The following is a 24,967-nucleotide window of genomic DNA, read 5'->3' on the forward strand; positions in this document are numbered from 1 at the left end:
TGCTGCGGAGGGGTTATCCCCATTATTTCCTGTTACTCGAGTTTCGAACCAAATGACTTTCGATTCAAATTCCAAAACGTTAAACGTCTGGGTAAATCAGATCTCGTAAGATTCCCAACTATAAAGAGTTCCGAAAGGTGGGAAAAGTGGTTATTTCACACCACTTTCAATCGATCAAATTGTACAAACCTTCGTGATTAAGCGTGGTCATTACTATTAAAAGACCGTGCAGTACGATTTTCACCGAATATGCTTGAAATCTCTATATATTCTATCATAAATCCTAGTTTTGGGTCATTAGTTCGTGGAATACTCGTTATTATGAGTTAACTGTGGTCTTGAAAACATCTATTTGCCTGAGGACATTGCTAATGGATGGTAGTTTCACTTTTCCAGCTTCCAGATTGTTGGAAGTGTCACTTGTATCTTCATCTTCGTCATCTGCATTATCTTCTTCGTCCGTTGTCAACTGGAACCTTGCCTTTGCAGACTTTCTTGTACGATTGGTCTTTGTAGTATCTAGAAAACTTCCATTCAATGTCTCGGGCGCTGAAGTTTTCTTTGAATCATCATTGTTAAGCATTGTAGCTAAAGATACAACACTGCTGGCTGCCGACACGGGTCTTGACACGACAGGCGAAGTTGGGATCGATAGCGTTTCGTTTCTTGCAACTCTTGTTTGTAATGGTGTCATCGCTTGTAGTGAGCTCAATGCGCTGTTTAAAGTCTTGACAAACTTCTTCTGCTGAGGAGCTATATCTTTAGAAGATCCCAGTAACGATGTGTTAGAGAAACTACCTGAGTGGGAGAACACAGATGAACCTGTATCACTTACCAATGAGCTGGAAGATCCGTAATAGAGCGGAAGCGTCGGAGGGGCCATATATGCCACCTGAGGAGACGTCGGACGACTCCCTAACGGCGTACTTGTAGGACTACTGCTACTCGCTGGCCCTGAAGTAACTACCACGGGAATAGTTACCGGTGGAGACACACTAAGACTACTGATCCTCGGCAGAGTCGTACCCTCATCATGTGTCAATCTTGGTTTAGCTACACCTTTCTCTTTCAATTGTTTCCTGGATCGACGTTGAGAACTTCCTGCATGGGTCCTTAGATGTCTTTTCAACTCATCACTTCGACTAAAACTCTTTCCACAACTACCGAAAGTACACCTATGCGGTTTTTCACCCGTATGTGTTCTGATATGTCTCTTCTTATGCTCCAACCTATGAAATCCTCGAGAGCACAATTCACACTTAAACGGTCTCTCCTCGTTATCTGCTGGGAAAGTATTCACTTTTTTACTCATATCTTTTCACTCACTTTTGTTAGTAATAATAAAACAAAGAGTGAAATTATTAAACAAAAATACCAAGACTAAATAAAATTTATGTTAACTGACCAACGTTTAGTTTACATAATTTACCTACAATCGAACCAAATTGGAATCATCAAATACCTTTTATACATTGGCCAAGATATTCGCTCCCCATCCGGGATAAATCATGGAGATATCTACCGCCGTTTCTGTGCTCGAGCATTTCAAAAAGTTTCTCCGTTTCTTTTAGTTTTTCCGGACACACAGATACACACAGAGCCAGCGGATAAACTAAGACTGCCCCACCCGTAGGATTCGCGGTCACGACGGAAAAACTCGCACCCTCGATCACGATTGTACGCGACGTAATTACGGAAAAACGGTTTTCCGACGAAGGTGGGGTGAACGGTGGTATGATTGTTCCGGAGGGGCGCGCATATGAAGTTGTTCCGGGCGGAAAAACTTTTACAATCTATAGCATTGATACGTGCTGGGAAACTCAAAATGGTCTACTATGGTAGATACGTTATCGCTTACTCTTGAGTCGTTCAAATCGTTCACTGTCTTTTTTGAAACCCGGCGGTGGCTGAAACCTTCTCTTTTGTGGGATGGTGGAGGAAGTGGTAGAGGAGGTGTTAGTGGAGGCCGAAGGTTTACTCACGCTATTACCCTTTTGCTTTGTACGCTGTCTCCTTTGTTTTTGTAATTGTTTCTGCTGCTTTTCAACGCCTTGTAGTCTCTCTTTCTTTGATTCTAATGGTTTATCTTCTACCACAGTGGAAAGGATCTGTTCGCCTCGCAGTATAGTAAGTCCCAAAACGCGTTTCTCCACCTTGACCGCTTGGTCTGCCAAATTCTTGCGTAACTTGTCCATCTGGGTCCTGGGGACTCTTTCCTCCACACAGTTTTTTAATACGACGTTCATATGCTTGTCAAAGGCCATTAGTTCGCCGATGTATACTCTGCCATCCTGTGTGATCACTCGCAGCCTGTATCCGACCAAATCTGCCAATCTGCTATTCTGCTTCACTGTGACATTCCCCATACTGGTTTCTATCGACTAATGGAGGTGTCCTGGTACCTTGTTTTCGATGTCTGGTTGTCTTGAAAGTTTGTTAACAGTGTTAATTCGCGAAGTGAAAAAGGTTCAAACAAATTGAATAATGAATAAAATCAACACAATAGATAAAGTATCAGTTCTTTGAAGATGTCAGAAGAAGCCAAGGACAAGAGACCGTTGGAGAATGAACCATCAAAGGAAAAAAAGCCAGAAGCTGGTGAAAAGAAGCAGAAAAACAAGAGAAGAAGAAGAAATTACGATGAGTACGATGCTGAAGTAGCCCAGGAGGAGAAAACTGCCAAGGCAGCGCACGGTAAAAGTAAACAGGATGAGGAAGAAGAGTCAGACTTGGATGATGCCAAACTAGATGCAATGGTAGACCAGGAAGAAGCTGAGGATGATCTTGCAGAGATCGATACGAGCAATATTATTACTGGTGGTAGAAGAACTCGTGGGAAGGTTATCGATTACAAGAAGACTGCAGCTGAAATGGAGAAACAAAAGATTCCTGCAGATGAAAATGATGAGGATGATGTGGACGATGATTTCAAAGAGTAAACTATCGCGTCCTTTGAATATACATTTTCCTTTTACTTAACTATTTAGAAGTGTCTCAACAACAGTTACCAGAACTCTTCTTCTTATGCTCATTTGGTGCAGGCGTCAGACTGATTGTAGGACCCTTGGGAGCGTTGTTGTTGCCAGAATCACCCAAATCGACTTGGTGTTTACTAACCATTTGATAAATAGCTGTGATCAATTCTCTAAACGCAAGTTCAACGTTTTCGCTCTTCAAAGCACTGGTCTCTGTAAACAGTAATTGATTCTCCTGAGCAAAATTACGGGCTTCATCGGTTGGGACTGCACGTAAGTGATCCAGATCGGATTTGTTACCGATAAGCCCCACCGCTACATTATCATCTGCATTCTCTCTCAATTCGGTGAGCCAGTGGTTACAGTTCTCGTAACTGCTTGGCTTACTTATATCGTAAACGATAAGAGCCCCAACGGCACCTCTATAGTAAGCAGAAGTGATTGCACGGTATCTTTCCTGGCCGGCTGTATCCCAAATTTGTGCTTTTATCTTCTTCCCCTCCACTTCAATGGTTCTTGTTGCAAATTCCACTCCAATAGTGGACTTGGACTCCATGTTGAAGTCATTAGTGGTAAACCTCGATAATAGATTCGATTTACCCACACCAGAATCTCCAATCAGGACAACTATCACCCAGTTAGTAAATATTTTCCTTGTTTCATCGAATATTCCCACAAAACATACTCTTAAACAGATAGTCGTAATCATAACCATAATCCTCGTTGTTCATTTCGGTTCAAATCAATCTGAAACAATCCAACCGATACTGAAACGATCTTTTAGCTATTCGATTGACTCAAATCTCGTCAAAGTTGTGTTTTCTTAACAAGAAAGCTTCAACAAACTGACTTGATGGAAAGTTATTTTAGACGAAGACAAGGATGAACGATTCAACAAAGTGCAAGCGATGGGAGAGCCATGACTAGCCGAACTGATAGCATTAGATAAATCGAGCCGAGGGCTTTCCAATGATGGTCTTTCCGTTTAAGTTTCTGGCCGCTATGGTTAGTTATGTGGATGTTTAATATTCGCCAAAACGAGATATAAGAACCACAAGGAAGGAAAGGTTGTAGGAGCAGTCGATAAGTGTGACTGTGCTTACAGTACGTGCTCATTTCACTCTTTCCGTGTGAACTCGAAGGGCGTTCTGACTGTCGATATATACACTGCAAAGGTAGAAAGATACGAAACACTGGACGATATAGCTGGGAGATTATGACAATGTGTCAATGAGGCCCTATTAAGATCTCCAGAGTTGTTTAGTGGGTTATTGGAGCCATTCACGTGAGTAATTGGTGGTTATTTCCCGATTGGTGCGAAATGTAAACAAAGCTATGATCAAAATTGGCGACAGTATCGAGGTCAGCTTGAAGTTCTTTACACTTTGGAATGGCTCAAAGAGGGACTCAATCACCAATTGTCTGCCGTTCACTCCACTGATGAGTTTTCCTGCCACTCCGGACAGGAGAGATGGCTTGATGCCCGCTGAAAGGAGTGCCTCGCCGACTCGATTGCATCCAATTTTAAGGCGAACAGACACAGACACAGACCCAGATTCAGTGTCCACCCAGGACTTCCGCCTCAGAGCTACTAAATCCGTGTCACCGAAATCGCAGGTTCGATTTTCAATCCCAGATCCCAGTTCCCTTGAAGGCCATGAAGAATCTGTGCCGCAGTCACCTTCGAAAATAGTGTTTCCCAAGGATTCCGGTGAGATTGAGGAAGGGGAAGAAGCATCAAGAGATGTGCGCATCGACAATCATGGTCATTTCCTAGATATGCAATCTAGAGTAATGCTGGATGTGCCCGAAGAGATATGGAAGTTTCATACTACAAGAAGAGATTCGAAAAATCGAAGGCATCGGAGAACTACATCTGAAAAAACGGCTCAAGTACAACGAAGTGCGCCCTCACACAACAGAACTAAATCACTACAAGCCATGATCGTGGATACGGTGACTTCCATGTCAACGGGTAGCAATACCAACCGAGAGTATTTGAATGAAGGCACCGTGAGTGATACAAGTCAAGTATCCCCGTTGAACTTACCCAGACCTGAGATTTATTTGAGCCCCGAATCTCCACTCAACAGCTACAGATTACCCATACCGCTCGAGATCTCGTTACCACCTTTTCTATCTCCCCTCAACAAGCAGAAACATAGAAGAAGTGTGGTATACGATGGAGACGGGTATAGTCAATATAAAGATGGAAGTTCTTCAAGTTCGGAGGAGGCCATCAGTGACGATTCTATTGCTTCTGCAAATCATGAATATTCGTTCAATATAGACCAGGGAACTAATGTTGATGAGACGCTCGGTATCGATGAGCATGGAAATGTTAATTTGAAGACTCAACAAAAAAACCTAAGAAAACAGCAGCAACGGACGACGACGAAGGTCATTAAGAGCAATAACAACGCGAATACAGGGAAGCTGGAACCTCCAACGAATGCAAATCAAGCGATCAAAACCAATATGCATGAAAACTTAAAACGGCAACAACTGTCACCAAATTCACAGCAGGCGAGGAAATCATTGCAGATACTTTCTACACCTTCTAAACTGATTAATATTCCTGATTTAGAGCATGACATGCATCCAAGATGTTCACAGGGTACTCTTAAGTTTTTTGACAAGTTCGAACAATCACAAACCCCAGTGGAAGCTCCAAACCAGCCCCAGGAGACATTAAGTCCCGGTAAACAGAGAGATCAATTGGATCTCAATTTTACATTTCCAAGACTGATTCAAGATCCAGATTTTGAAAAGGTGGATAATTCACCGACCTCTAAGGATTTCGAGAATAGGAGAAGCGCGCTGATGGAACGTAACCTTTCTCCAGGAGACAAAGGCCACCGACACAGACGGAGTAGGAGTATACATAATGCCGAGGATATGTTTGCAGCCACCTCCACACCTCCAAGGGTACCAAATAGATCACCGCTGCGACCCAAGTCCCCGACAAGCGAAAAAAACATTGTAGATCAACCCGAAGTGACTACATTAAGTAACAGCGATATTCTTGCTGAAGCATCGTCAGTTTACGAGGAAAATAGTTTGAATGAAAAGTCGAACGACGGAGCAGACACCCAAAATAAGTCAGATATTGGAAACAAGACAGAGGAGAGCTTGAAAATCGTCTTTGAAAGAAGAATAAACAACTCGGAAGTGAGTGGAGAACCTCAACCTACCAAGCCAATGACCTTGATGCACTCATTCAAAGAGCCAATCATTCCACCCGAAGCTACAAACTCTCCGCCAATTTCAGACGATTTCCAGATGAAATTGTTGTCGCCTAGAAGGAGTTTATCGAATGTTGGTAGCAGCTCGTCCTACAACTCTGAATTTTCGAGGAGAAGCCATACCAGTAGTGCAACCTCGCAGCCTTCTGAATGTTATTCGCCAATGAGATTGCCCATGAAAAACAAGAATATGAGACCGCTAAAGGAGCAAGGTATTATTAGGAATGACATTGACCAGCAGAGAAGTGATAGTCTTCGTAGCATATATGAGAAACGCGATGGTAAAACCGTGGAAGTCTTTGTGCTTGATGATGATGACGACGGTGAAGACTGTCAAGTTGCCAAGACTACCAAAAGCCAAGGTAAGTGTTCTAGTCGGAATTCCTGCAGAAGATCTAAGTCCTATGAAGAGGCAACGAAAAATTATGCCAGAATCCTGCAAATGTGTGAACGTACAGCTGACCAGGCGAAAGATATTCTACTCCAGCTCATTAAAGAGAACGATGGATGCGACAAGAGTCTCAAACGCCCTGTACCACCAGTATCAATTATCGCCACTAATAAAGCGCGTGAGCGGCGACTTCCGAGGCCTACTGGTGGCAAAGTAATGCCCTTTTACTAGCATTTTGAGATCGCATTAAGGAAAAAATACTAAACCTCGGACTACAACGAGTGTCAACACGCCTTCGAAGTGTATCTGATGTTAATCAATGATTTCAAAATGCAGTTGTGTTTAATTAGTGATGTTTATAATTATGCAAAGCTTTTACTGGACTGACAAAGTCGGGGAGTTATCAACAGACGATGTATTTTCTTGGATGGGACTCAGAGAAAAATCATTGAGATATTCTGGTGTAGGCTTGCTGAAGGAGTTGGCCGGCGTAACTGGATTGTAGACTTCACCGTCCTCCTGTGTCAGAGGTATATAGTAGTCATCCGTGGCATCTTTTGGGGACGCGTGATTTACGCCAGGCGGTTGAGGAGATCTTTGAGTTGACCTATCAACAGGAGACCGGTCCCAGAGATGGTCAAAAAACGTCACTGTCTTATTTTTTATTTCTAATTTGTTTCGCGTTGGGGTGTTTTCTTTAGCTGTTCCTGTAGGTTGACTCGAGTAACTATGGGTGCTTCTGAATGATCCTTTTGTCGAACGTCGAAGAGGCGTCTTGAGAACGTTGAGTTCTTGCTCTGTGTCAGAAAAGTCGAAATCCTCTGGAACCGTGTTGATCTCATCTAGATAATCGTCATCTTGGATCTTAGATCGCTCGTTATATTCGTCTTCTTCGCTTTCGTTGATGAAGTAAAGGTTACTCATCATCCCGGGAATCTCTGAATCGAGGTTGCTGTTGAGATCATGGATTTTCAGAGTTTGGGATCTCGCAGGCGGGGGTAATGACGGAGAACAGGCAGCTGAATCCAAATGAGGATCTGCGATTGTAACAGACTTTGAAGAAGGATCTGTAGGCGACGTGACAAGAATATGCACTGGGTTCGAGTAATTTAGTGAATCGCGGGATGCAATTATTGGTGATAAAAGTCTTGTATTATTCTTTACCAGTGCTTTGCCTCCATCATCATTTTTGACCCGACCTGCGGCTGAATAGGAATCGACATCCTTTATAAGATCTTTCTTAGTGTCTCCACTGTGATGACGACTATAATCGTTTTCATTATCATAATCGTTATCGTAATTATCATCAACATAATCATCATAATCATCATCATCGTCATCATCATCGTCATCGTCGTCGATGTCAAAAATATCGGAAAAGCTTTTCACGGGTTTGGCGGCTGAGTTTCCTTTCGGTTGTGCTTTACCAGGTATGAAATCTGTATTTTTACTTCGATTTGTGAGTTCAAGGCCTTGACAGCCTTGATCCTGAAAGTTTCCTTCAAGAACGCCTTGGTTAGCGTACTCGTGAGTGGTGTCAGCGGGTATTTCTGAATATGGACCATCTTCATTTTCATCTTCATCTTCATCTTCATCTTCATCTTCATCTTCATCTGACAAATCGAAAAGGTCATTGAATTTTTTTATTGTCTTTGGTATCTTTTGAGAGGATCCAATAGTCCCATTGATCCCTGTTTCATCAGAGGCAGTTTCTGAATCATCTTCGGTGACATGAAAACTATTAGATGGGAACTCCATATCGTCGTAGCTGTCTTCATAGAGATTCATTTCGTCATCGAAGTTATCCTCACCGTATATGTCGTCAATATATACTGCCTCGGCAGGGTCAGGCTTGGAGTAGTATTTTACCGACGAAGTTCTACCATTAAGACCGCTTAATTCGAAAGAGAACCTTGACGAGTCATCCTCATCTTCATCGATATCTGGCGTTAATAAGTATGAAACATCATCATCTTCAGAATCAGCGTCGCTACTTTTTCGTCTTTCATGGGTTGGCGTATCTTCAAAAGTAACACAAGGGCTTTTTTGATCAATGGTCGAGGATCCTGAGGCCAAAATACCATCTTTTATGCGTTCATTAACAACGTTTAATCTATCCATTCCGGATACTCCCTGAGCTTCATCGTCGTTTTCCTTATTATCTTCAGCCTGTATGTTCGGAGAAACAGTAGAAGCAAGGAGCTCTATGCTGACTGTAGACATTTTCTCAAAATGGATCATATCGTCGTGGGAATGAATTCTGGCCTGCCTGTTCTTGCTCTTAACTTTGGAAAGCTCGGTATAGACATGTCTATCTCGTGGCACTTGGTGTAATGAGTGTTCATCAGTGGAAGCTGTCGAAGATACGTTGTTTTCATACGAGCTAGTAGTGAATGCTGATATAGCGGAGTCCCTACGTAAACTCGCTATTCGAACCGCTGGTTCCAAGTCTTGTAAAGAACCATTGTTAGAACCCGCTTGGCTATTAAGCTTTATAACAGGTTGCTGCGATCGTGATTGGTCCCCCCAATTGTGAGTTATTGTGCCCTTGATAGCTGGAAATTTGCGAACTTCTTCGTGGGACAGAGAGAAATCGGACCCAGAATTCCTACTTTGCGGAGTACCTGGTGCACTGGTTATCTCTTTTTGACTCACATGGGACGTAGTACTTTGAGTTATTGTATTCGATGATGAAGATTTCTTGAACAATTTTGACGTAAACATCTTCTTATTGGCGAGCTTGTGGAATGATTCGAAACCAGGAGAGTACTTAGACCCACTGGTGTTTTGCCCTAGTTGTGAAGGAGTAGGAGGATCAAATGTGAAGGGCTCATCTAACGGTCTTTGGAAAGCGATATTGTCTCCATTTCGACCAGGAGACAAATGGGCACTTGAAGGGCTTTCATCCAGCGAGTTGGCCTTCCTGTGTGATTTGATAAATGACCTCATGACGGCGTGGAAACTCTAGGAGCTTAGTCCAGCCGCAAGGTCAACTATTTCTATTTCTTTGGTGATTCAATTGAGGCTAGATTTTACCTAGCGACTTTCGCGCTGATAAAGATAATACCGGCATAGAAACAAGGTTTACAAGTCTTTGCAGATACGTTCATTCAACTAGCTATATATCTCTAAAAATCAGAAGGAAAGGTGCTCTAGTTTTCTTGTGAGTCGAGCGGCTCCTGCGGTGGAAGTGTCATTTTCTAGTGACATCTTAGCGCGATTCTTCTCGAGCCCTTCCAGCAGTATACAAGCCTTACAGACCTTATTGCTTGATAAATATCCGCATCTTTCACATTTATTACCATCCACAAACGTTGAAGTTGAAGGCCTCTTAAGAACAACTGATCCATCGCTTTGTATTTCCATTGATTTCGGAGGTGGAGGCGCTCTCTTCTCTTTCTTAGGCTTGAGTACGAGGTTTTCTCCACTGTGAATGATATCTATAATGCAGCTAGGTCTAACCATTTCAAGATTCTTCATGAGCTCTCTCGCTGTTCCTCTAAACGCTTCAGGAGCATATGAACACTCAGTGGAGAAATAGTCTAATTTCTTATAATGTGCATATAAGACTATCTCCTTTTGGTATGAGTATTTAAAGGGTTTCGATCTCTTGACGGGCGAACCACTGCTCTGTGTAATGATGGCTGTCGACTTCTCAAGTCTAGCGACATCACCTCGAAAGATATTCATCAGAACCGTTTCCGCCATGTCGTCTGCGTTATGTCCGGTAACTACATGGCCTATGCCTAGTTTAGCAGCACCTCTATCGAGGGCTTGCCGTCTGAAGACACCACAATAAGTACAGCTATTTCTCACCCCAGCACAAGCGACGATCTCATCCATGGTCCAGTCATACAGATCTCTGTACGACACAATCTCCAACGGCAGATCATACTGTATTTGGTTTCTCTTGACGGTCGCCAGCGAGTCATCTCGGTATCCAATAATTCCCTCATCAATACTCAGCAGTACGATATCAATCCCGTAATCGTATCGCTCGTTCAAGAGTTTTAAAACATACGCCAAAACTGTGGAATCCTTCCCTCCAGAGGCTCCTACTGCTACTTTTTCACCACGAAAGAATAATTTGTTAGTCACAATAGTGTTGTGAATTTCTGTCTCGAAAATATGGTAGAAGCACAACTTGCAGATCTTTTGCAAATTCTTCGGTCTTCTCAGTAGTGCCTTGCGACAATGACACAACTCACACAATTGAGAAACTTTAATATTAGAAGCCCGGTTCACCGGATCTGAAGGTGGGACAAACGACATTGACAACGAACAGCCACTGATAAATCTTTTGTCAGACCAACTATCTGTCTTTAACTGGTTTTCTTTCTTCAAGTTGAAAGAAAAAAATTCAAAATTTCGCAATGCGCTCATGCCGCGAACGGGAATCGAATAGACAACTAATCGTTATTGAATAGTTTGGCTTTCCTGTTAGCCATTTGTAGCTTCGTAGCAGTACCATTGACGTCGTTATCGAGTAAATCGAGTAGGTCATTCTGTTGTGCTAGTTCTTGGTTCATCTCCAAGGAGATATTTTTTTGTCGTTGGACAATTTTGCGTATCTCTTCTAATTCTTGATCCTGCTCTTCCATCTTAGTCTTGTGAAGTTGCAGAAGTTGTTGGTCGCTGAGTGGTTCAGTCTCTGTGGTCTCACCGAACCGGCGCCGCCCAGCTAGAGGTTTCTTTGGAGAACGAGGGTTCGCAACTTCTGGGAATAAAGCAGATCGAATTTGTTCTTCGTCCTCACCAGACTTGCCAGGTGCGCCGTTCTGAGTTAATGCCATTTCATTGACATCTCGTTTTAATAGTAGCAGGAGGTTGGTCCGTCTTTCGTATTCTGAAGTTCCGACTTCATTCACCTTGTGTGCTTGTTTCAGAGCCACCTCCATGTTATACAGGGCAAGTCGCAACTGCATTAGAACTTTGGAGCTATGAGCGCTACCAGATTGTTTACTCTGCTCCAGAAACGTCTTGGAGTCCTTGAAACTTATCATCCATTGTGTGGGATCCATCAAATCGAGCTCTTGTTCTTGTTCCACATTATCGCTAGTATCCCTATTATTCCCTGAGCTCCAGTTCACAGGCAGCTTCAAGAACTTTGTTACGTGGCTTGAATTCTTCCACTTGGTATCGAATGAATCGTTCAGCATATCTCGTAGAAACTTTGCCAATTGTACTTTCCTCTCTTCAATTACTGCTAAATCAACAGCACTCCTCTTCCATAGTCCAAACTTACGCGTAGGCAGCTCGTAAGGTAACTCAGCATTAAATTCTTTTTCGAGCTTCTTCTTAAGTTCCCAAAACTCTGAAAATCGTCTGAATACGTGTTGCTCATAAGTCTGTTCAGACCCTTGCGAGTCCTTACCTCTTACTATCCTAAGGAGCACACCGTAAAGAGCGTATGACTCCTTCATTATTCGTACTTCATCGACAACCACTTCGACTCGAACGTTCTGGTTCCTCATAGCTGGTGAATGTTCGTCAATTCTAGTGATGATGGGTATTTTACTATATATTTTATTCAAAGGCTGTTAGAAGTTGAAAGGCTGATGAAAAAGCTCGACCACTATTGAAGAGCACAACAAGCGGGCATAGGGCAAGAAATCAAGCTCAATCGCGATAACAATGTCAAATATATTCATCTCTACTACGAATTGTGGTAAGGCCCATGAAGCAGACATCTTCAGCGTTGCTGTGTGTGTACCATACACGATAACTGGTTCCGGTGACGGGTCAATCAAGCTTTGGAAGAACAAATTGCTGGACAACGAAGTGCCCAGGGACTACCATATTAGCAAGTTTGTGCATAAAACCGGTATACATCATGTGGACGTGTTCCACTCAGTGGAGAAGGGAGGACATGAGATCTGTATAATCTCGTGTGTTGCGTTCTCTGGAGATATATTCTTTTATGAAGTGGATGTTAAGAATGGTACCCTTAGTAGCATAGATCTGCTGACTGCCAAAGAGAAGAAAAAATCCTATTGGGCGGTGAAGTGGTTCAAGAGCGATGACCAAATTGTCTGCCATAGATTTGCCGCAACAGACGTCAAAGGTAATACATATGTATGGAGATTCCATCCTTTTACCAAAGAACTCGATGAGGAAGAAGCTCAGACGGAGAAATTGAAGAGGGAAGCTAGGCTAAAGAGGAATAGATTCCAATCATTGGATGAGAAAATCGCAGAAGAGACCTCCGAAGAGAGAGAATCTCAAGAGGATTTAATCTTAGAGCCCCACCTGGCTTTACAAGGCGAAATAGCAGCCACAGAACCTGTTTTTGCTACCTGCCTAGATATTTCACCTAATGGGTTAATAGCTACCGGTTTTGCCAATGGTACTATTGTCGTTTCACAAGTTAGCACACTAAGACCTATCCATAGTTTTGAGGGTTTTGGTATACAGGGCATCGAGCAGAACAGCAATACCGTGCGTGATGTCAAATTTTCACCTATGGGAACATTGCTCGCTGTGGCTAATGACTCTGGATCGTACGGTTGTGTTACACTATATGAAACTGAATTTGGTGAACGTGTCGGATCTTTCTCAGTTCCAACTCATAGCACACAGTCGAGTATAGGTACTTTTGCACATAACGGATGGGTTTTCGGATTGTCCTTCAATTCTACCGGTGAATTTCTAGCGACTTGTGGTTACGATAGTAAAGTGAGAGTATGGGATGTGAAATCGAGAGAGCGCGTATCTACCATTAACATTAGCGCTAATGATGTCGAAAATGAACAGGAAATCATGCTAGAAGACGAGTCTGGCGATTCTTTAAAGTATCCTCCTGTCTTTGGAGTTAAATTCATTGCCAAAGGCATCCGTGGCGGTATGGGTAGTGATTCAAACGAAGGATTGTGTTGCGTTTGCATGGATCGAAGTGTAAGATGGTTCAGAGAAGCTGGCGGCAGTTAGAGTTTCTGTGAGTGTTTTTATTGACCATGTTTGTTTTATATAAAAGAGTATACATCTTCAAATAAACTTCTGGAGCGCTCAACAAAGAGGTCCGTCAATCATAAAGAAAGTAGTGATAGGCAAAAAAAAAAAATAGCACCCTATAGGTGAACTTGAAGAGTTGTGTTTTAATAAACGGCAGAATAGCAATAGTAGCTATTACCTAACGCGGCAAAATTTGGCTGTGGTGGATGCTTGAAAGTATCATCCATATTCCATGGTCTGTTGTTAATTTGTGGATTGTAATTGTAAAAGTTGAAGTTGTTTTGATTTGTAGAATAACCATTATCGTAACCCGAATTAATTGGAGAGCTCATCATACCACCTTGGGGGAGTTGACTGTAACAAAAATCGTTGTTCTCCTCATCGTAATAACAAGGCGAAGAATAGACACTACTGGTCATTTGAACTGGGGTTTGATACCCAGATGGTGGTGACAAATAGTTATCAGTGCTATGCGGAGTAGGCAAAAGGTTAGGTGGAGAAGGACATCTCTTTTCTTGACAGAAGACTGCAAAAGTTTGTAAGTAGTCCTCGTAAGACGCGAACTTGTCATCGAATAGTCTCCATTCAAAAGCATTCAACCAATCTCTTTCATAGCCGTTGATTGACGATAATGACATACCAGTGGCCTGAGTCCAGGACCTATTAGTAAAAGTCTTGTCATCATTGAATTTGTTAGCGATCACAAAAGCGACCATAGTATTTTGATAAATAACATTGATCGATTTGCTAACCTTTTCATCATCCTCAGGCAGTCTATCGATATATTTCGACAGTAGATCCAAAGCGAGAAAGATAGTAACTGAAGGCAACCTCGTAGCATTTAACACTGAGGTGACGCCTTTGACAAAAAGATCCATCGACTGAGTCGCATCGGTATGAAGATCGCAACCAAATGAGATGTAAGCGTTTTTCACCACAAAATCAGCCATCATATCCAAGTCGTAGTCCAAGTGTTGATTAACGCCACCGTTCACGTACTCTTCACGAACGGGTTCCTGAACTGCCGGTGGAGGCAAAATTGGAGCTTGAGCCGGAGCAGGAGCCTGATTGTAGTACGAGTTCAATGGTGGTAAACCGCCTTGCATGTAACTAGAATGATGACGATGATGCCCAGCATTAACTGGTGGCAAAACGGGCTGGTTGTAAAAAGGCCGTTGTAGCGAAGGTGGTGGCGGTGGAGCCGCGTAGTAACCGTAGGGATTACCACGGTGAGAGGCAGGATCGCCACTGTAACTGTGATGATGTTGAATCATAGTGTCGAGGTTCCTGCTTCCACAACTGGCTGACGCGATATGGCCTGGATAATACATAAAAGTAGCCATCCTGACAATACCAATAGAAAAAAAACAACCAAAGCTTTCAAAGGTTAAAGACAGATTAAATTAATAACTACCTTGACGATCCTTTGATGAGATTGGGCAGCAGCAAAAAAGTAGCAGATGATTATAAAAATCCTCTAAACTTACTTCTTAGATCAAAATCCTTCAAAACTTCCAAAAAAGTCTTTAGGAAAGACTGCTGAGTGGGAAAAGTGGGTAAAAAGTTGTTTCGACCAGACAGTAACTCTTTAGAGTATGTGTCTGATTCAAAAGATACCAAAGAGTAGAAAATCAAAGCTTTCACTCTTGACTGTATCAACAACTTCAAAAAGCAGGTCCTGTAATCCCTCCTCTGTACCTGTAACAAAGAGAAGAAGACTAGAAATCTTGCCCTTCTTAGGAAAGACCTCTAATTGATAAATCTCCCACCTCCTAGCTTATAAATGACCGCTGGTAAACGATCAAACTGGTGGTTTCTCCCTCCGAGAGAGATCGTCCTTCCAGGATGAAATTTTTCCCACTCGCTTCTTCTTCCGGCGGGGCTGGACACAAACTAAATTGGCCTGCTAGCCACGGATGGACAGCTCAACGCCTTTGGCATGCTTACGCTAGTCAGATGACGGGTGCGAGAGTAGTTTGTGGTTGAGCAACGAGTTTCTGGTCGTTGCAGCGGTCGTTGACGGCTGAGCGATGTCCTGCATGCTGATGTCGATGTCCGTGGGATGATTATCGTCTTGCTCCTCGTCTTCTTCCTGCTGCGGTACGTTAAGCCAACGGACTGTTTTAGTCACCTTGGGTCGTAGTACGCTGAGGTCCGTTGTTGTTCTGTGTGCAAAGAATAGTTGTCCAAACTGCTCAAACTCTTGATCTATGTGAGCTAGATCCTCGATAGCAGTTTGTACGCTCGTATCGTTTACTAGACTGTTTGATAAGAATTTAGTTCTGCTCAGTAGTGTTGGATCTTGTAATAGTTTTTCAACCATTGTTGATCCATTGACTAGGATTTCGTTTCTCAGAGAGTCGGCGATTTGTGTAAGTCTTGCTTCGAAATAAGGGTGGTCTCGTGTCTCGTTCCAGTTCTCCATCTCTCGTAGTCGAGGGAGTGTAATGGTGCGTGCGTGGTCTATGGCTTGCTCGAGTTCATCATGAGTAGAGTCGAACTTGATCTCCAGTTCGCGGATCTTGTTGGTCAGTTGGTCTGCCACTAGTGAACAACTGTTTACTATTTCGATATTTGTCCAGTTCTGCGCAATGGCTATCACATTGTTCACTTCTAACTGGACCATTTGTAGGAACCGCCGTTTACACAAGATCAATGATTTGACCACTTTGGCATTTTGGTAATTGGGAATCCGGTCATAAGTATCCTGAAGACTATTCATGCAATCATCAATTGCCATTTGTACCTTCTCCTGAGTTAACTTGTACCTTTTGAGCCGCAGGTCGATCATAGTTGTTTCTCTTTTGCGTAGTTCATCAATCTCTTGTCTTTGCTCTTCGATCATCTTTAAATAAGAACTGATATGCCTATCGAGGGATTGCTGGTTCCTGACCACTTTGGTCTTTATCTCCTTTGCTCGATTAGCATATTTCAAGGTGTTTAAGGTTTCATCGTAATGCGTACTGCTCGGTGACACACAAACGATCATAACGGTCTTGCAATTACCTCCCAGCGAGAATTTCAACAACCTAGTAAGTTTTGAGTCCCTATATGGAACATGACACGTCCTGCGTGTTCCATCACTGATACACAATGCATTGATACAGTTACCAAGCGCCAATAAAGATCTATTGATGTTAGCACCCTCTTGCAGCCGCTCACCACGGTTCTTGGTCGATGCAGCTCGTTCGCTACCTGCCAAATCAATGATTGAGAGTTTAGCAAATGTGTGGTCCGAGGTAATCTCTGCGGTTCGACTGCTCTGCACTATATTGATTTGCAAAACAGCATGCGACCTCGAAGAAGTCTCGTTCGCATCCGTAGCCGATGTAGTCCTATTCGTGTTTCCCAAAACAACCAAATCCATCACATCCTCCACGGTCTTGGGCCTATGATGTGACAAATTAGCCACACTAATCCTATTCTCACTATCCTCTCGTATTACCAGTTTCTTGGGGGACATTTCGGGACTCAGCAAATCACGTATGGTTTCGTTGTAAATCTCCAAATATGACACCGAGATCTCAAACTTCCTTGTATCCTCCAGTTCTTCCATTCTGGCGAACAGCTCCTGCATTGCCAAGAAGATGACCCCAGGCCGTTCCGGTGTCCCACTCACCGTATAAGTCTTTCCACACCCAGTGGCGCCATACGCAAACACAGTTCCGTTAAATCCATCTAGCACAGCATCTAAAAGCTCGCTAGTAGTCCCAGAATACACTTCTTCCTGGGTCGCATTTTCATCGAATAATTTGTCAAACACAAACTTGATCTCTCCACCATTTCTTCGTAGACGTCTTCTACTACCTCTCCTACCGGCATAGATCGAGTTGAGTACAGTTTCACTCATTGAATTTAAAGGATTAGTCTCTGCAGGATCAAACACCAACATCTTCGAATCAACACACTCTACCACCTTCCGTATTCCACGAGGTCTCACCATAGCGGGTGGCCTAGCCGCCTGCTTTCCAGACTCGTCCTCATCGGGCCCCAAACTACTTCTAGGAACAACCAGATTCGAATCCCCCATATTCAATGAATACCTCTTGTCTGAACCTTTCTCAGATACCAAGAAAGCCTTTTCTTCTGGGGAAAAAGGCCGCACCCTCACGGCCACCACTATAGACGACTGTCGAGACTTCCTCATCATTATTTCACCCCAGATATGGCCTGTTCTGACCTGAAAGTTCCTCTGTTTACCTTCTCAATGACCTTTTAAGCGCCTAATAGCTTGTTAACCAGCTACCCGCCCACAAAACTGGAAAAAAGTCATCAAAATACCAGGGATAACAAACTAGAAGAGTTCTTCAGGTTTATTCGATCTGATCAACAAGAGTTATTGAAGTAGTTATTGAGCCTTAATAGGCCATGTCGTTTAGGTTTAATGCTGAGGCATTCAAGGATAATTCCTTTAATGATAAAATTCGAGAGAAATTGACTAAAGCTCTGAACTCGTCATCTGGAAATGGTTCAAGTGGCCCATCGCCGACCATTGTGGAGTCACAGGGCTGCGAGGGAGTTGCAGCTGCTACTGCTAGTGGTACGTCGAGTAGTTTGTCGAAATCATCGGCGAAAATCGATCCTATGATGAAGTCGAAACGGTCAGATATTTTAAAGAGCGGGATCACTGTGAGTAAGGTGAACTTTCCGACTATGCCAAAGGTGGAGATCCTAGATTTGGATATCAGTGCGCAGCCCAGATCTTTAGTGAAGGGGATTTGCAAGATATCGTGTATGAATGCCATGTTACAGGTACAAACGGAGATCGAGGGGAATTTGTTGTTGGTGTATTCCGATTACTCACCCCAGTTTACTACACCAACGTTGAATTGCAAGGATTCATTTACCATTCCAATCACTATGGTTTTTAGCGAAGTGCATTTGGAGGCTATAACAAACATATTTGTTAAAAACTCCGGGATTGGGATCTCGTTCAATGATGTCAATTTGGATTTCAAGTTTGATTGTTCCATCAAGATTTTGCAATCCACGATTGAAAAGCGGCTCAAAAAATCGATGCAGTCGTTGTTTAAGGACGTTTTGCCCCGAGTGATCTTTAACATGTCGCAGTCTTTGTTCACTGCTGAGACTGCAACAAAGACCTCCGAGGCACCAAGTACCGAGGATAATGAGGATACATCTTCCTCGACCATGAAGGTCATGTTGGAAGAATCAGATTTGCAAGAACTATCGGCTGCTAATATGCTTCGTTTATCGACACTTATATCATCTCGGCAGACTTTGTCTCTACAGGATACCGTCCTAAATGTACCTTCAACCATACCGGGATGTTTGGAGAGACAAAACTTGCATCGTTTCAACTCCAGAATCCCATCACTTTCAAACTTTTATGCCTCTTATAAAGAGCCGGAAGGCCGTGCTACGTTGATGAAGAGGAATACCTCTACGTTTATGGTGAATTCTCACCCTTCTTCAAGAGACCAAAATGTTTTACCTCAAAGAGTATTAGAAGAAGACGCTTACGATCTAAAGGAGATTACAACTATTCAAAGTCGAATATTTGAAAGAAGCACAGATGAGAACGTGCGTCCCAGAAGACGTAAGATATCAATCAAGAGAAAACCAAAGAAAACCGTGGAAGCTCCTCCTCCAGTTGAGACACATAGTGATTCAGAAACTGCTGTTGCGTCACCCAAGCCGATTAAAGCTACTCACAATGCTCTCCCCATTGAAGAGCACCAACCCTCTGCTTTCGTACCTATGAAGTTATCTGTGAACATAACTCCGAGGTACTTCACGCAACCAGAAAGAACACTCCTACCACTTGAAAATCGTCATGAAGAAACGAAACCAACAACATTGGAAGAAATAAATTATTTCAACTACAGACCTGAAGTACATCGGTTACGTTCATCGCTCTATTCTCCACTTGCCAAGGGTGGATCCATTCTTATGCCAGGCAGAGACCTGGCTGAACCAAGACCATTGCTAGAGAACAAAGGCCTAAGTTTCCTCGGTCTCAATCATCGTATGCGTAAATGGGGAAACCATGACGACCCACCGCCTTACCAGGTGTAAAATTATCTATTATCTATTACTTAATGACTGTATGACATTCTTTTCAAATGACAATCTTTGACCACTCTGCCTCTGTGTAACATTTACAGCTGAAAGCATGTATTTGTGCGATATCTTCCTTTAGGATCTTGTTGATTAGACGACTTCTCTGCAGCTTGTTCTTACTTTCGAACTCGTTGCTCACCACGACCACATCAAAAGACTGGCCACATCCGGCAGAAATATCCGTTACAATAACATTATACACTTGTGGTAACTCGGACTTGATCTTCTGCTCTATACTCTGTTCAGAAGGCATTACTGTGCTTTGTTTAGTCGCTAGTTAATACTGTCGAGATGATTTTTCAAAAGACGAATTCTTATAGTGTCGGTCACAGAATCACTACAAGCAGACAAAGCTAAGTATGAGTAGAGCACTATCTAGGACTCAGCTTCAGTCAATTATCAAGGTTATCACCAAACATTTTCCAGCCAGTTATGCAGACAGCGCTTGGGATAACACAGGGCTGCTAATAGATTGTTCTGTGGATGAGGGAGGATCTTCATCTGCTAGAGTTACGTACCCTTTGGTTCTGCTGACAGTCGATCTTACGTATTCTGTGGCTCAGGAGGCTATCGAAAAGGGCTGTAGTGCGATTTTGGCTTACCATCCATTTATCTTTCCCAGCTGGAAGAACCTAAGTCCCACACATAATCCACAACACAAAAGTGCCATTGAGCTGATCCAGGAAGGTATTTCAGTGTACTGTCCCCACACTGCAGTGGATGCTGCTAAGGGAGGTGTCAATGACTGGCTAGCCTACGGTTTGACCGGGGAAAACCGCCAATTGATTCAATCCAATGACACTATCGAACCGGTTAAGAGTGATTTAGTAAATGGTGAAGCCAAGAATGAGGTCGGCTACGGCCGTTTGGTCAAACTGAATAAGAGCTTGAGCTTGGAGCAAATTGTTCAGAATGTGAAGAAAAGCTTGGGTATCGAGCATGTACAAATTGCATCACCACTAGCACAGATCTCAAAACATTCCATCAAGACCATTGCACTTTGCGCAGGTAGCGGATCAGGCGTTTTCAAGTCACTGAAAGAAGATGTAGATCTTTACTACACAGGTGAATTGTCTCACCACGAGGTTTTGAAGTATAAGGAAATGGGTAAAGCTGTGATTATCTGTAATCATTCCAACACCGAACGCGGCTACTTGCGAGACGAGATGAGTAAACTATTGTCAAGTGACGGTATTAATTGCATAGTCAGTGAGACCGATGCTGATCCTTTAAGAGTTGTTTAGCTGGAAATTTCTTTAGCTTATATAGGCGCGATCATCAAATAACAAAAGCTTATAACGATCAACCACTGTCTTCAGCCAGCGCAGCAAGACAATGGATCCATACAGCCTGAAGAGAGACAATAGAAAGAAGTTCCAGGATAAACAGCGCCTGAAACATCGCCATGCGACCCCAAGTGATCGAAAGTACAGGACTTTGAACCACTTGGAGAAGCAACGCGAAGAGGACCAGGCCAAAGACGCAGAAGAAGAAGAAACCCCGACTCCTTCAAACGAATACAGGTATCATGAAGACGTTTCCATGACTTTTGAGAACCCTAATGACCTCGAAAGAAATTCCGATGCCAACAGCAAAGCCAGAGAGGCGTTGCGTGCTAAAGTCGAACAAGACGAGCCCTTGCTGCAAGCTCAGCGTACTAAAGAAGCGCTCACTACTAAAGATTTACACGCCATGGGGATTGAAGGATTGAACGATCTCTTGGGCTCGAAATCGGGCACTCAGACTACCAGATCCAGGCCAGCGCAGGCACAAAAGGCTAATTCACCCTCCAATAACGCCACGAAGCCCATTCAAAAACCCGCCGTGACAAAATCAATGGTACCCGATGAGCTGATGGCAGAACAGGACTTCCTTGACGACATTCTGTAGCCCAATGCTACGATGTACGTTCTCATCGCCCATCACAAGGCGTCATATCGCACGACCAGCTGTTCATTTCTCCTTTAAGTTCTCAAAACTTCGGATGCCTTGTTATCAACAGTTGAAGTTCATTGAAAGAACACAGATAAACACCGATTTTAAGTTCGTGGCATAATTGAAACTCTTAAGAGAACACATATGTCTTCGGATACCAAGTACTTTAATAGTTCACGGCTGATGTCGGCCTCTGGGAAGAATAAGACGAATAACATACCAAGACTGGATAAGAAAAGAGCTCAGGCAGACAAGAAGAATAAAGTGAGACAGGAAACTTCGGATATACCACAGATGCAAACGTTACCGAACGGTGGGAAACCTGATTTTGGTCATTCGAGTTCTCGAAGAAAGAAAAGACAGGGTTCTGCGGAAAAGAGAAGTTCTTCTGCTGGTTCTAAACAAAATAATCAGGGTGAAACCGATAAACTGACCCGGGATCTTAAACAGCTTTTCATCAAGCCTGAGGACGTTAAGACGACTAAAGACCTAGACAATGTTAAGAATGGCCCTAAACTCGGGGCAAATGCATCCAGATCAAGCTCTGGTTCAAGCAATCACTCTTCCGCCCAGCAGCCTCCTCATACCAGTGGGGCTCCTGTTGCTGTAGCACCAGATAACTATCAAAATCAAAATTCGGTTTCTTCACCACTGTTGATGCATCCCGGTTTATTTCCCGCACCACCACTACCTTCTTCAGCTCCACAGCAACCACAAATGGCACCCTTTGGATACCCTTATGGTAATTATTCGCTGACCTCGGCTGTCGCTCCGCAATTCATGACTCCACAAGCACCATTGGTCAATCCAATGTACCCTCAGCCTCCATTGGCACAATTGCCTCTGATGTACAAAGCTCTGGATATCCAGCAACAGCAACAGCATCAGCAATATCAACAGTCCCATCAAAGTAATAATCAAATTCAACCTCAACAGTTTTCACAATTTCAACAGCCTCCACATCAACCTTCACCCCAATTCCACCATATTCCTCAAACACTTCCTTATCTGGTCCCACCAATGTCATCATATCCAAAATCTTCCGAATCTACTGCTGTCAAGCCACTCTCAATTCCTGAAAAGCCAAAAACAAACTACAACCAACGAAACAAGACAAGTACTACATTTGCAGGCGCATCATTTGCATCTAGTGATCCGAAAGTACACAAGCTACCGAAGCCCAGCTTCACCAAAGCCTAATCTTGAACTACGGTTAATTTTTTTATACTTTTTTTTTCTAGAGTGTATAAAGTACTTCAGATCTGGAATCTGATTAAGATACATTTGAAAAGTGAGAATTAAGTTGTAAAAAATAATTGGTATACAGTTGCAGTGGGATATACAAAGCTTACAACACAACGTTCTTTGCAAGCTTGTTCTTGTATTGTAGAATTGAACCGTCCCATCTGGTAGCGGTCTTATGTTCGACGACAAAAATGTCCTTAGCGATCTTATCCAGTAATCTGAAATCGTGCGACACAACGACCACACCACCGTTAAACTCGCTGATGGCATCTGCCAAAGAGTCGATAGTTGGAATATCTAGACCGTTAGTAGGTTCGTCCAGCAGTAGAACATTTGGTTGCTCCAATGCCAGCAATGCGAAGACAACACGAGAACGCTGACCCTCCGATAGAGTACCCATTTGAACGGTTTGACCTTCACCTGTTAGACCGTAGCGACCTAGTTGACCTCTCCAGTATTGGAAATCTTGGGAAATTTGTGGATACTTGTCACGAACGAATTCCAAAGCGGATTTAGTCAAGTCCAGTTGATCTTGCGAGTGTTGGGAGTAAACACCCAATTTAACGTGAGTATGCCTGGATACACGACCGGCTTGCGGAGTCAATTCACCAGTCATAATCTTCAGTAGAGTGGATTTACCAACACCATTTGGACCCACAAGGGCGATTCTTGAGTCCATATCAACACCGAAGTTCAAATGCTCATATAGGTTGTTTTCTGGGTTACCGTCATAGGAGAAATTGATCTCGTCAAAGGCAAGAACTGGTGGAGGTAGTCTTTCAACTTCGGGGAATCTGAAGGAGAAGACTCTATCAGGAACCACGGCTGGAATCAGACCATCCGCTTCCATCTTGTCCAAGATCTTCTGTCTAGATTTAGCTTGTCTAACCAAGTTTGCATAAGTACCAGCAGAGGCAATGAACTTCTTAATGTGTACGATTTCTTCTTGCTGCTTGTTGTATTGTTTCATCTGGTTAGTCTCTTGTTCGCTACGGGTCTTATGGTAAGAGTCGTAGTTACCACCGTATTGGGTTAGTTTTTGTAGTCTCATGTCAATCATGTTAGTACAGACACCGTTTAAGAAATCCTGGGAGTGGGAAACAAGCACCAAAGTTCTATCAAATCTCTTCAAGTATTCTTCCAACCAAACACAGGCTTCCAAATCCAAATGCGCAGTTGGGTCATCTAGTAGCAACAAAGTTGGCTTGACGAAAAGAGCCTTGGCCAAAGCCACACGCATCTTCCAACCACCAGACATGTCCTTGGTCTTCTTCAGGATAGTCTTTGCATTGAAACCTAGACCGATCAAAATAACGGCAGCTCTGCTTTCAAAAGTGTCTGGATCCATAGAGTCCATCTTTTCATATAGAGGTTCCAAAAGTTCAGATTCAGGACCATCATCGATGATGATACGTTCGACCAAGTCTTCCAAACGCTTCAATTCATGTTCAGCTTCTCTAACAACGTATTCCAAAGCAGAAAACTCACTGGGCTCCGCTGGTTCGTCCAATAAATAAATATCAATCGCTTCAGGAATTGGGTATTCTCTAGTGGCCAAGGCCTTCAAAAATGTAGACTTACCACAACCGTTTTCACCCAAAAGACCATAACGACGACCGTAATTCAGTTCCAAACTAGAATCCTGAATCAAAACTTTACCATGGAATAGCAAAGAGACAGAAGACATCTTGATATCTCTAGAAGTCTGCAAAGAGTCTAGCACACCAGTAACAACACGGTCGGAAAGACCGTGTTCATCCTGTTGCAACTTCATCTGAGCAATGTCCTTAGCTGTCTGCTCAGCGCCATCCTCGGTGGTCTCAGCATCCTTCTTCTTTCCCAGTTTTCTCACAGTCTTACCTGCTTCTATCTTCTTGGCCTCTCTCTCGGCCTTCTTAGCGTCTCTCTTAGCCTTAGATGCGGATGCTGGTGGCATAATGTAATTCAGATAAGTCTCTGGATATCTATAAGTGAGCTAGAAAGTATTAAAATCTAGCAGCAGATAGAGCTTAAATATTCAATGAGCTCGTCTTTTATTGAAAACTTTTCAATTTCTATGACGTTCTGAAAAATTTAAGAGCGTGATACACGAAGGGACCAAGATCAATGAACAGATGAATAGCCATTGAATTGGTCTATAT

General features: G+C 43.1%; 17 protein-coding genes across 17 annotated transcripts; 7 read left to right on the plus strand and 10 right to left on the minus strand.

Moving 5' to 3' along the window:
- Positions 1-319: 319 nt before the first annotated feature.
- TDEL0D05860 (C2H2-type zinc finger protein) lies at positions 320-1,312 on the minus strand (the record flags this gene model as incomplete). The annotated part of the gene is made up of 1 exon (XM_003681333.1): positions 320-1,312. One exon carries the CDS (start codon positions 1,310-1,312, stop codon positions 320-322), a length of 993 nt encoding a protein of 330 aa, XP_003681381.1.
- Positions 1,313-1,847: 535 nt separating this feature from the next.
- On the minus strand, positions 1,848-2,366 carry SMB1 (mRNA splicing protein SMB1; the record flags this gene model as incomplete). Its single annotated transcript, XM_003681334.1, has 1 exon — positions 1,848-2,366. The coding sequence occupies one exon, from the start codon at positions 2,364-2,366 to the stop codon at positions 1,848-1,850; it is 519 nt and encodes a 172-aa protein (XP_003681382.1).
- A 162-nt stretch (positions 2,367-2,528) lies between these two features.
- On the plus strand, positions 2,529-2,939 carry CHZ1 (Chz1p; the record flags this gene model as incomplete). Its single annotated transcript, XM_003681335.1, has 1 exon — positions 2,529-2,939. One exon carries the CDS (start codon positions 2,529-2,531, stop codon positions 2,937-2,939), a length of 411 nt encoding a protein of 136 aa, XP_003681383.1.
- Positions 2,940-2,994: 55 nt separating this feature from the next.
- TDEL0D05890 (Rab family GTPase) lies at positions 2,995-3,684 on the minus strand (the record flags this gene model as incomplete). Its single annotated transcript, XM_003681336.1, has 1 exon — positions 2,995-3,684. One exon carries the CDS (start codon positions 3,682-3,684, stop codon positions 2,995-2,997), a length of 690 nt encoding a protein of 229 aa, XP_003681384.1.
- Positions 3,685-4,415: 731 nt separating this feature from the next.
- Positions 4,416-6,842, plus strand: FIR1 (Fir1p; the record flags this gene model as incomplete). The annotated part of the gene is made up of 1 exon (XM_003681337.1): positions 4,416-6,842. One exon carries the CDS (start codon positions 4,416-4,418, stop codon positions 6,840-6,842), a length of 2,427 nt encoding a protein of 808 aa, XP_003681385.1.
- Positions 6,843-6,986: 144 nt separating this feature from the next.
- On the minus strand, positions 6,987-9,560 carry ZRG8 (Zrg8p; the record flags this gene model as incomplete). The annotated part of the gene is made up of 1 exon (XM_003681338.1): positions 6,987-9,560. One exon carries the CDS (start codon positions 9,558-9,560, stop codon positions 6,987-6,989), a length of 2,574 nt encoding a protein of 857 aa, XP_003681386.1.
- Positions 9,561-9,746: 186 nt separating this feature from the next.
- Positions 9,747-10,883, minus strand: NCS6 (Ncs6p; the record flags this gene model as incomplete). Its single annotated transcript, XM_003681339.1, has 1 exon — positions 9,747-10,883. One exon carries the CDS (start codon positions 10,881-10,883, stop codon positions 9,747-9,749), a length of 1,137 nt encoding a protein of 378 aa, XP_003681387.1.
- A 137-nt stretch (positions 10,884-11,020) lies between these two features.
- VAM7 (Vam7p) lies at positions 11,021-12,085 on the minus strand (the record flags this gene model as incomplete). Its single annotated transcript, XM_003681340.1, has 1 exon — positions 11,021-12,085. One exon carries the CDS (start codon positions 12,083-12,085, stop codon positions 11,021-11,023), a length of 1,065 nt encoding a protein of 354 aa, XP_003681388.1.
- A 160-nt stretch (positions 12,086-12,245) lies between these two features.
- On the plus strand, positions 12,246-13,538 carry SKI8 (SKI complex subunit WD repeat protein SKI8; the record flags this gene model as incomplete). Its single annotated transcript, XM_003681341.1, has 1 exon — positions 12,246-13,538. One exon carries the CDS (start codon positions 12,246-12,248, stop codon positions 13,536-13,538), a length of 1,293 nt encoding a protein of 430 aa, XP_003681389.1.
- Positions 13,539-13,705: 167 nt separating this feature from the next.
- On the minus strand, positions 13,706-14,836 carry CLG1 (Clg1p; the record flags this gene model as incomplete). Its single annotated transcript, XM_003681342.1, has 1 exon — positions 13,706-14,836. One exon carries the CDS (start codon positions 14,834-14,836, stop codon positions 13,706-13,708), a length of 1,131 nt encoding a protein of 376 aa, XP_003681390.1.
- A 674-nt stretch (positions 14,837-15,510) lies between these two features.
- KIP3 (tubulin-dependent ATPase KIP3) lies at positions 15,511-17,712 on the minus strand (the record flags this gene model as incomplete). Its single annotated transcript, XM_003681343.1, has 1 exon — positions 15,511-17,712. One exon carries the CDS (start codon positions 17,710-17,712, stop codon positions 15,511-15,513), a length of 2,202 nt encoding a protein of 733 aa, XP_003681391.1.
- Positions 17,713-17,930: 218 nt separating this feature from the next.
- MDM34 (ERMES complex subunit MDM34) lies at positions 17,931-19,601 on the plus strand (the record flags this gene model as incomplete). Its single annotated transcript, XM_003681344.1, has 1 exon — positions 17,931-19,601. The coding sequence occupies one exon, from the start codon at positions 17,931-17,933 to the stop codon at positions 19,599-19,601; it is 1,671 nt and encodes a 556-aa protein (XP_003681392.1).
- Positions 19,602-19,644: 43 nt separating this feature from the next.
- BOL2 (Bol2p) lies at positions 19,645-19,899 on the minus strand (the record flags this gene model as incomplete). The annotated part of the gene is made up of 1 exon (XM_003681345.1): positions 19,645-19,899. The coding sequence occupies one exon, from the start codon at positions 19,897-19,899 to the stop codon at positions 19,645-19,647; it is 255 nt and encodes an 84-aa protein (XP_003681393.1).
- A 106-nt stretch (positions 19,900-20,005) lies between these two features.
- NIF3 (uncharacterized protein) lies at positions 20,006-20,890 on the plus strand (the record flags this gene model as incomplete). Its single annotated transcript, XM_003681346.1, has 1 exon — positions 20,006-20,890. One exon carries the CDS (start codon positions 20,006-20,008, stop codon positions 20,888-20,890), a length of 885 nt encoding a protein of 294 aa, XP_003681394.1.
- Positions 20,891-20,981: 91 nt separating this feature from the next.
- Positions 20,982-21,536, plus strand: TDEL0D06000 (uncharacterized protein; the record flags this gene model as incomplete). The annotated part of the gene is made up of 1 exon (XM_003681347.1): positions 20,982-21,536. The coding sequence occupies one exon, from the start codon at positions 20,982-20,984 to the stop codon at positions 21,534-21,536; it is 555 nt and encodes a 184-aa protein (XP_003681395.1).
- A 189-nt stretch (positions 21,537-21,725) lies between these two features.
- EDC1 (Edc1p) lies at positions 21,726-22,781 on the plus strand (the record flags this gene model as incomplete). Its single annotated transcript, XM_003681348.1, has 1 exon — positions 21,726-22,781. One exon carries the CDS (start codon positions 21,726-21,728, stop codon positions 22,779-22,781), a length of 1,056 nt encoding a protein of 351 aa, XP_003681396.1.
- Positions 22,782-22,929: 148 nt separating this feature from the next.
- On the minus strand, positions 22,930-24,762 carry ARB1 (ATP-binding cassette family ATPase ARB1; the record flags this gene model as incomplete). Its single annotated transcript, XM_003681349.1, has 1 exon — positions 22,930-24,762. The coding sequence occupies one exon, from the start codon at positions 24,760-24,762 to the stop codon at positions 22,930-22,932; it is 1,833 nt and encodes a 610-aa protein (XP_003681397.1).
- Between the last annotated feature and the right edge of the window lie 205 nt (positions 24,763-24,967).

This window comes from Torulaspora delbrueckii, chromosome 4, assembly GCF_000243375.1.
Source record: "Torulaspora delbrueckii CBS 1146 chromosome 4, complete genome".
Lineage (NCBI taxonomy): Eukaryota > Fungi > Ascomycota > Saccharomycetes > Saccharomycetales > Saccharomycetaceae > Torulaspora > Torulaspora delbrueckii.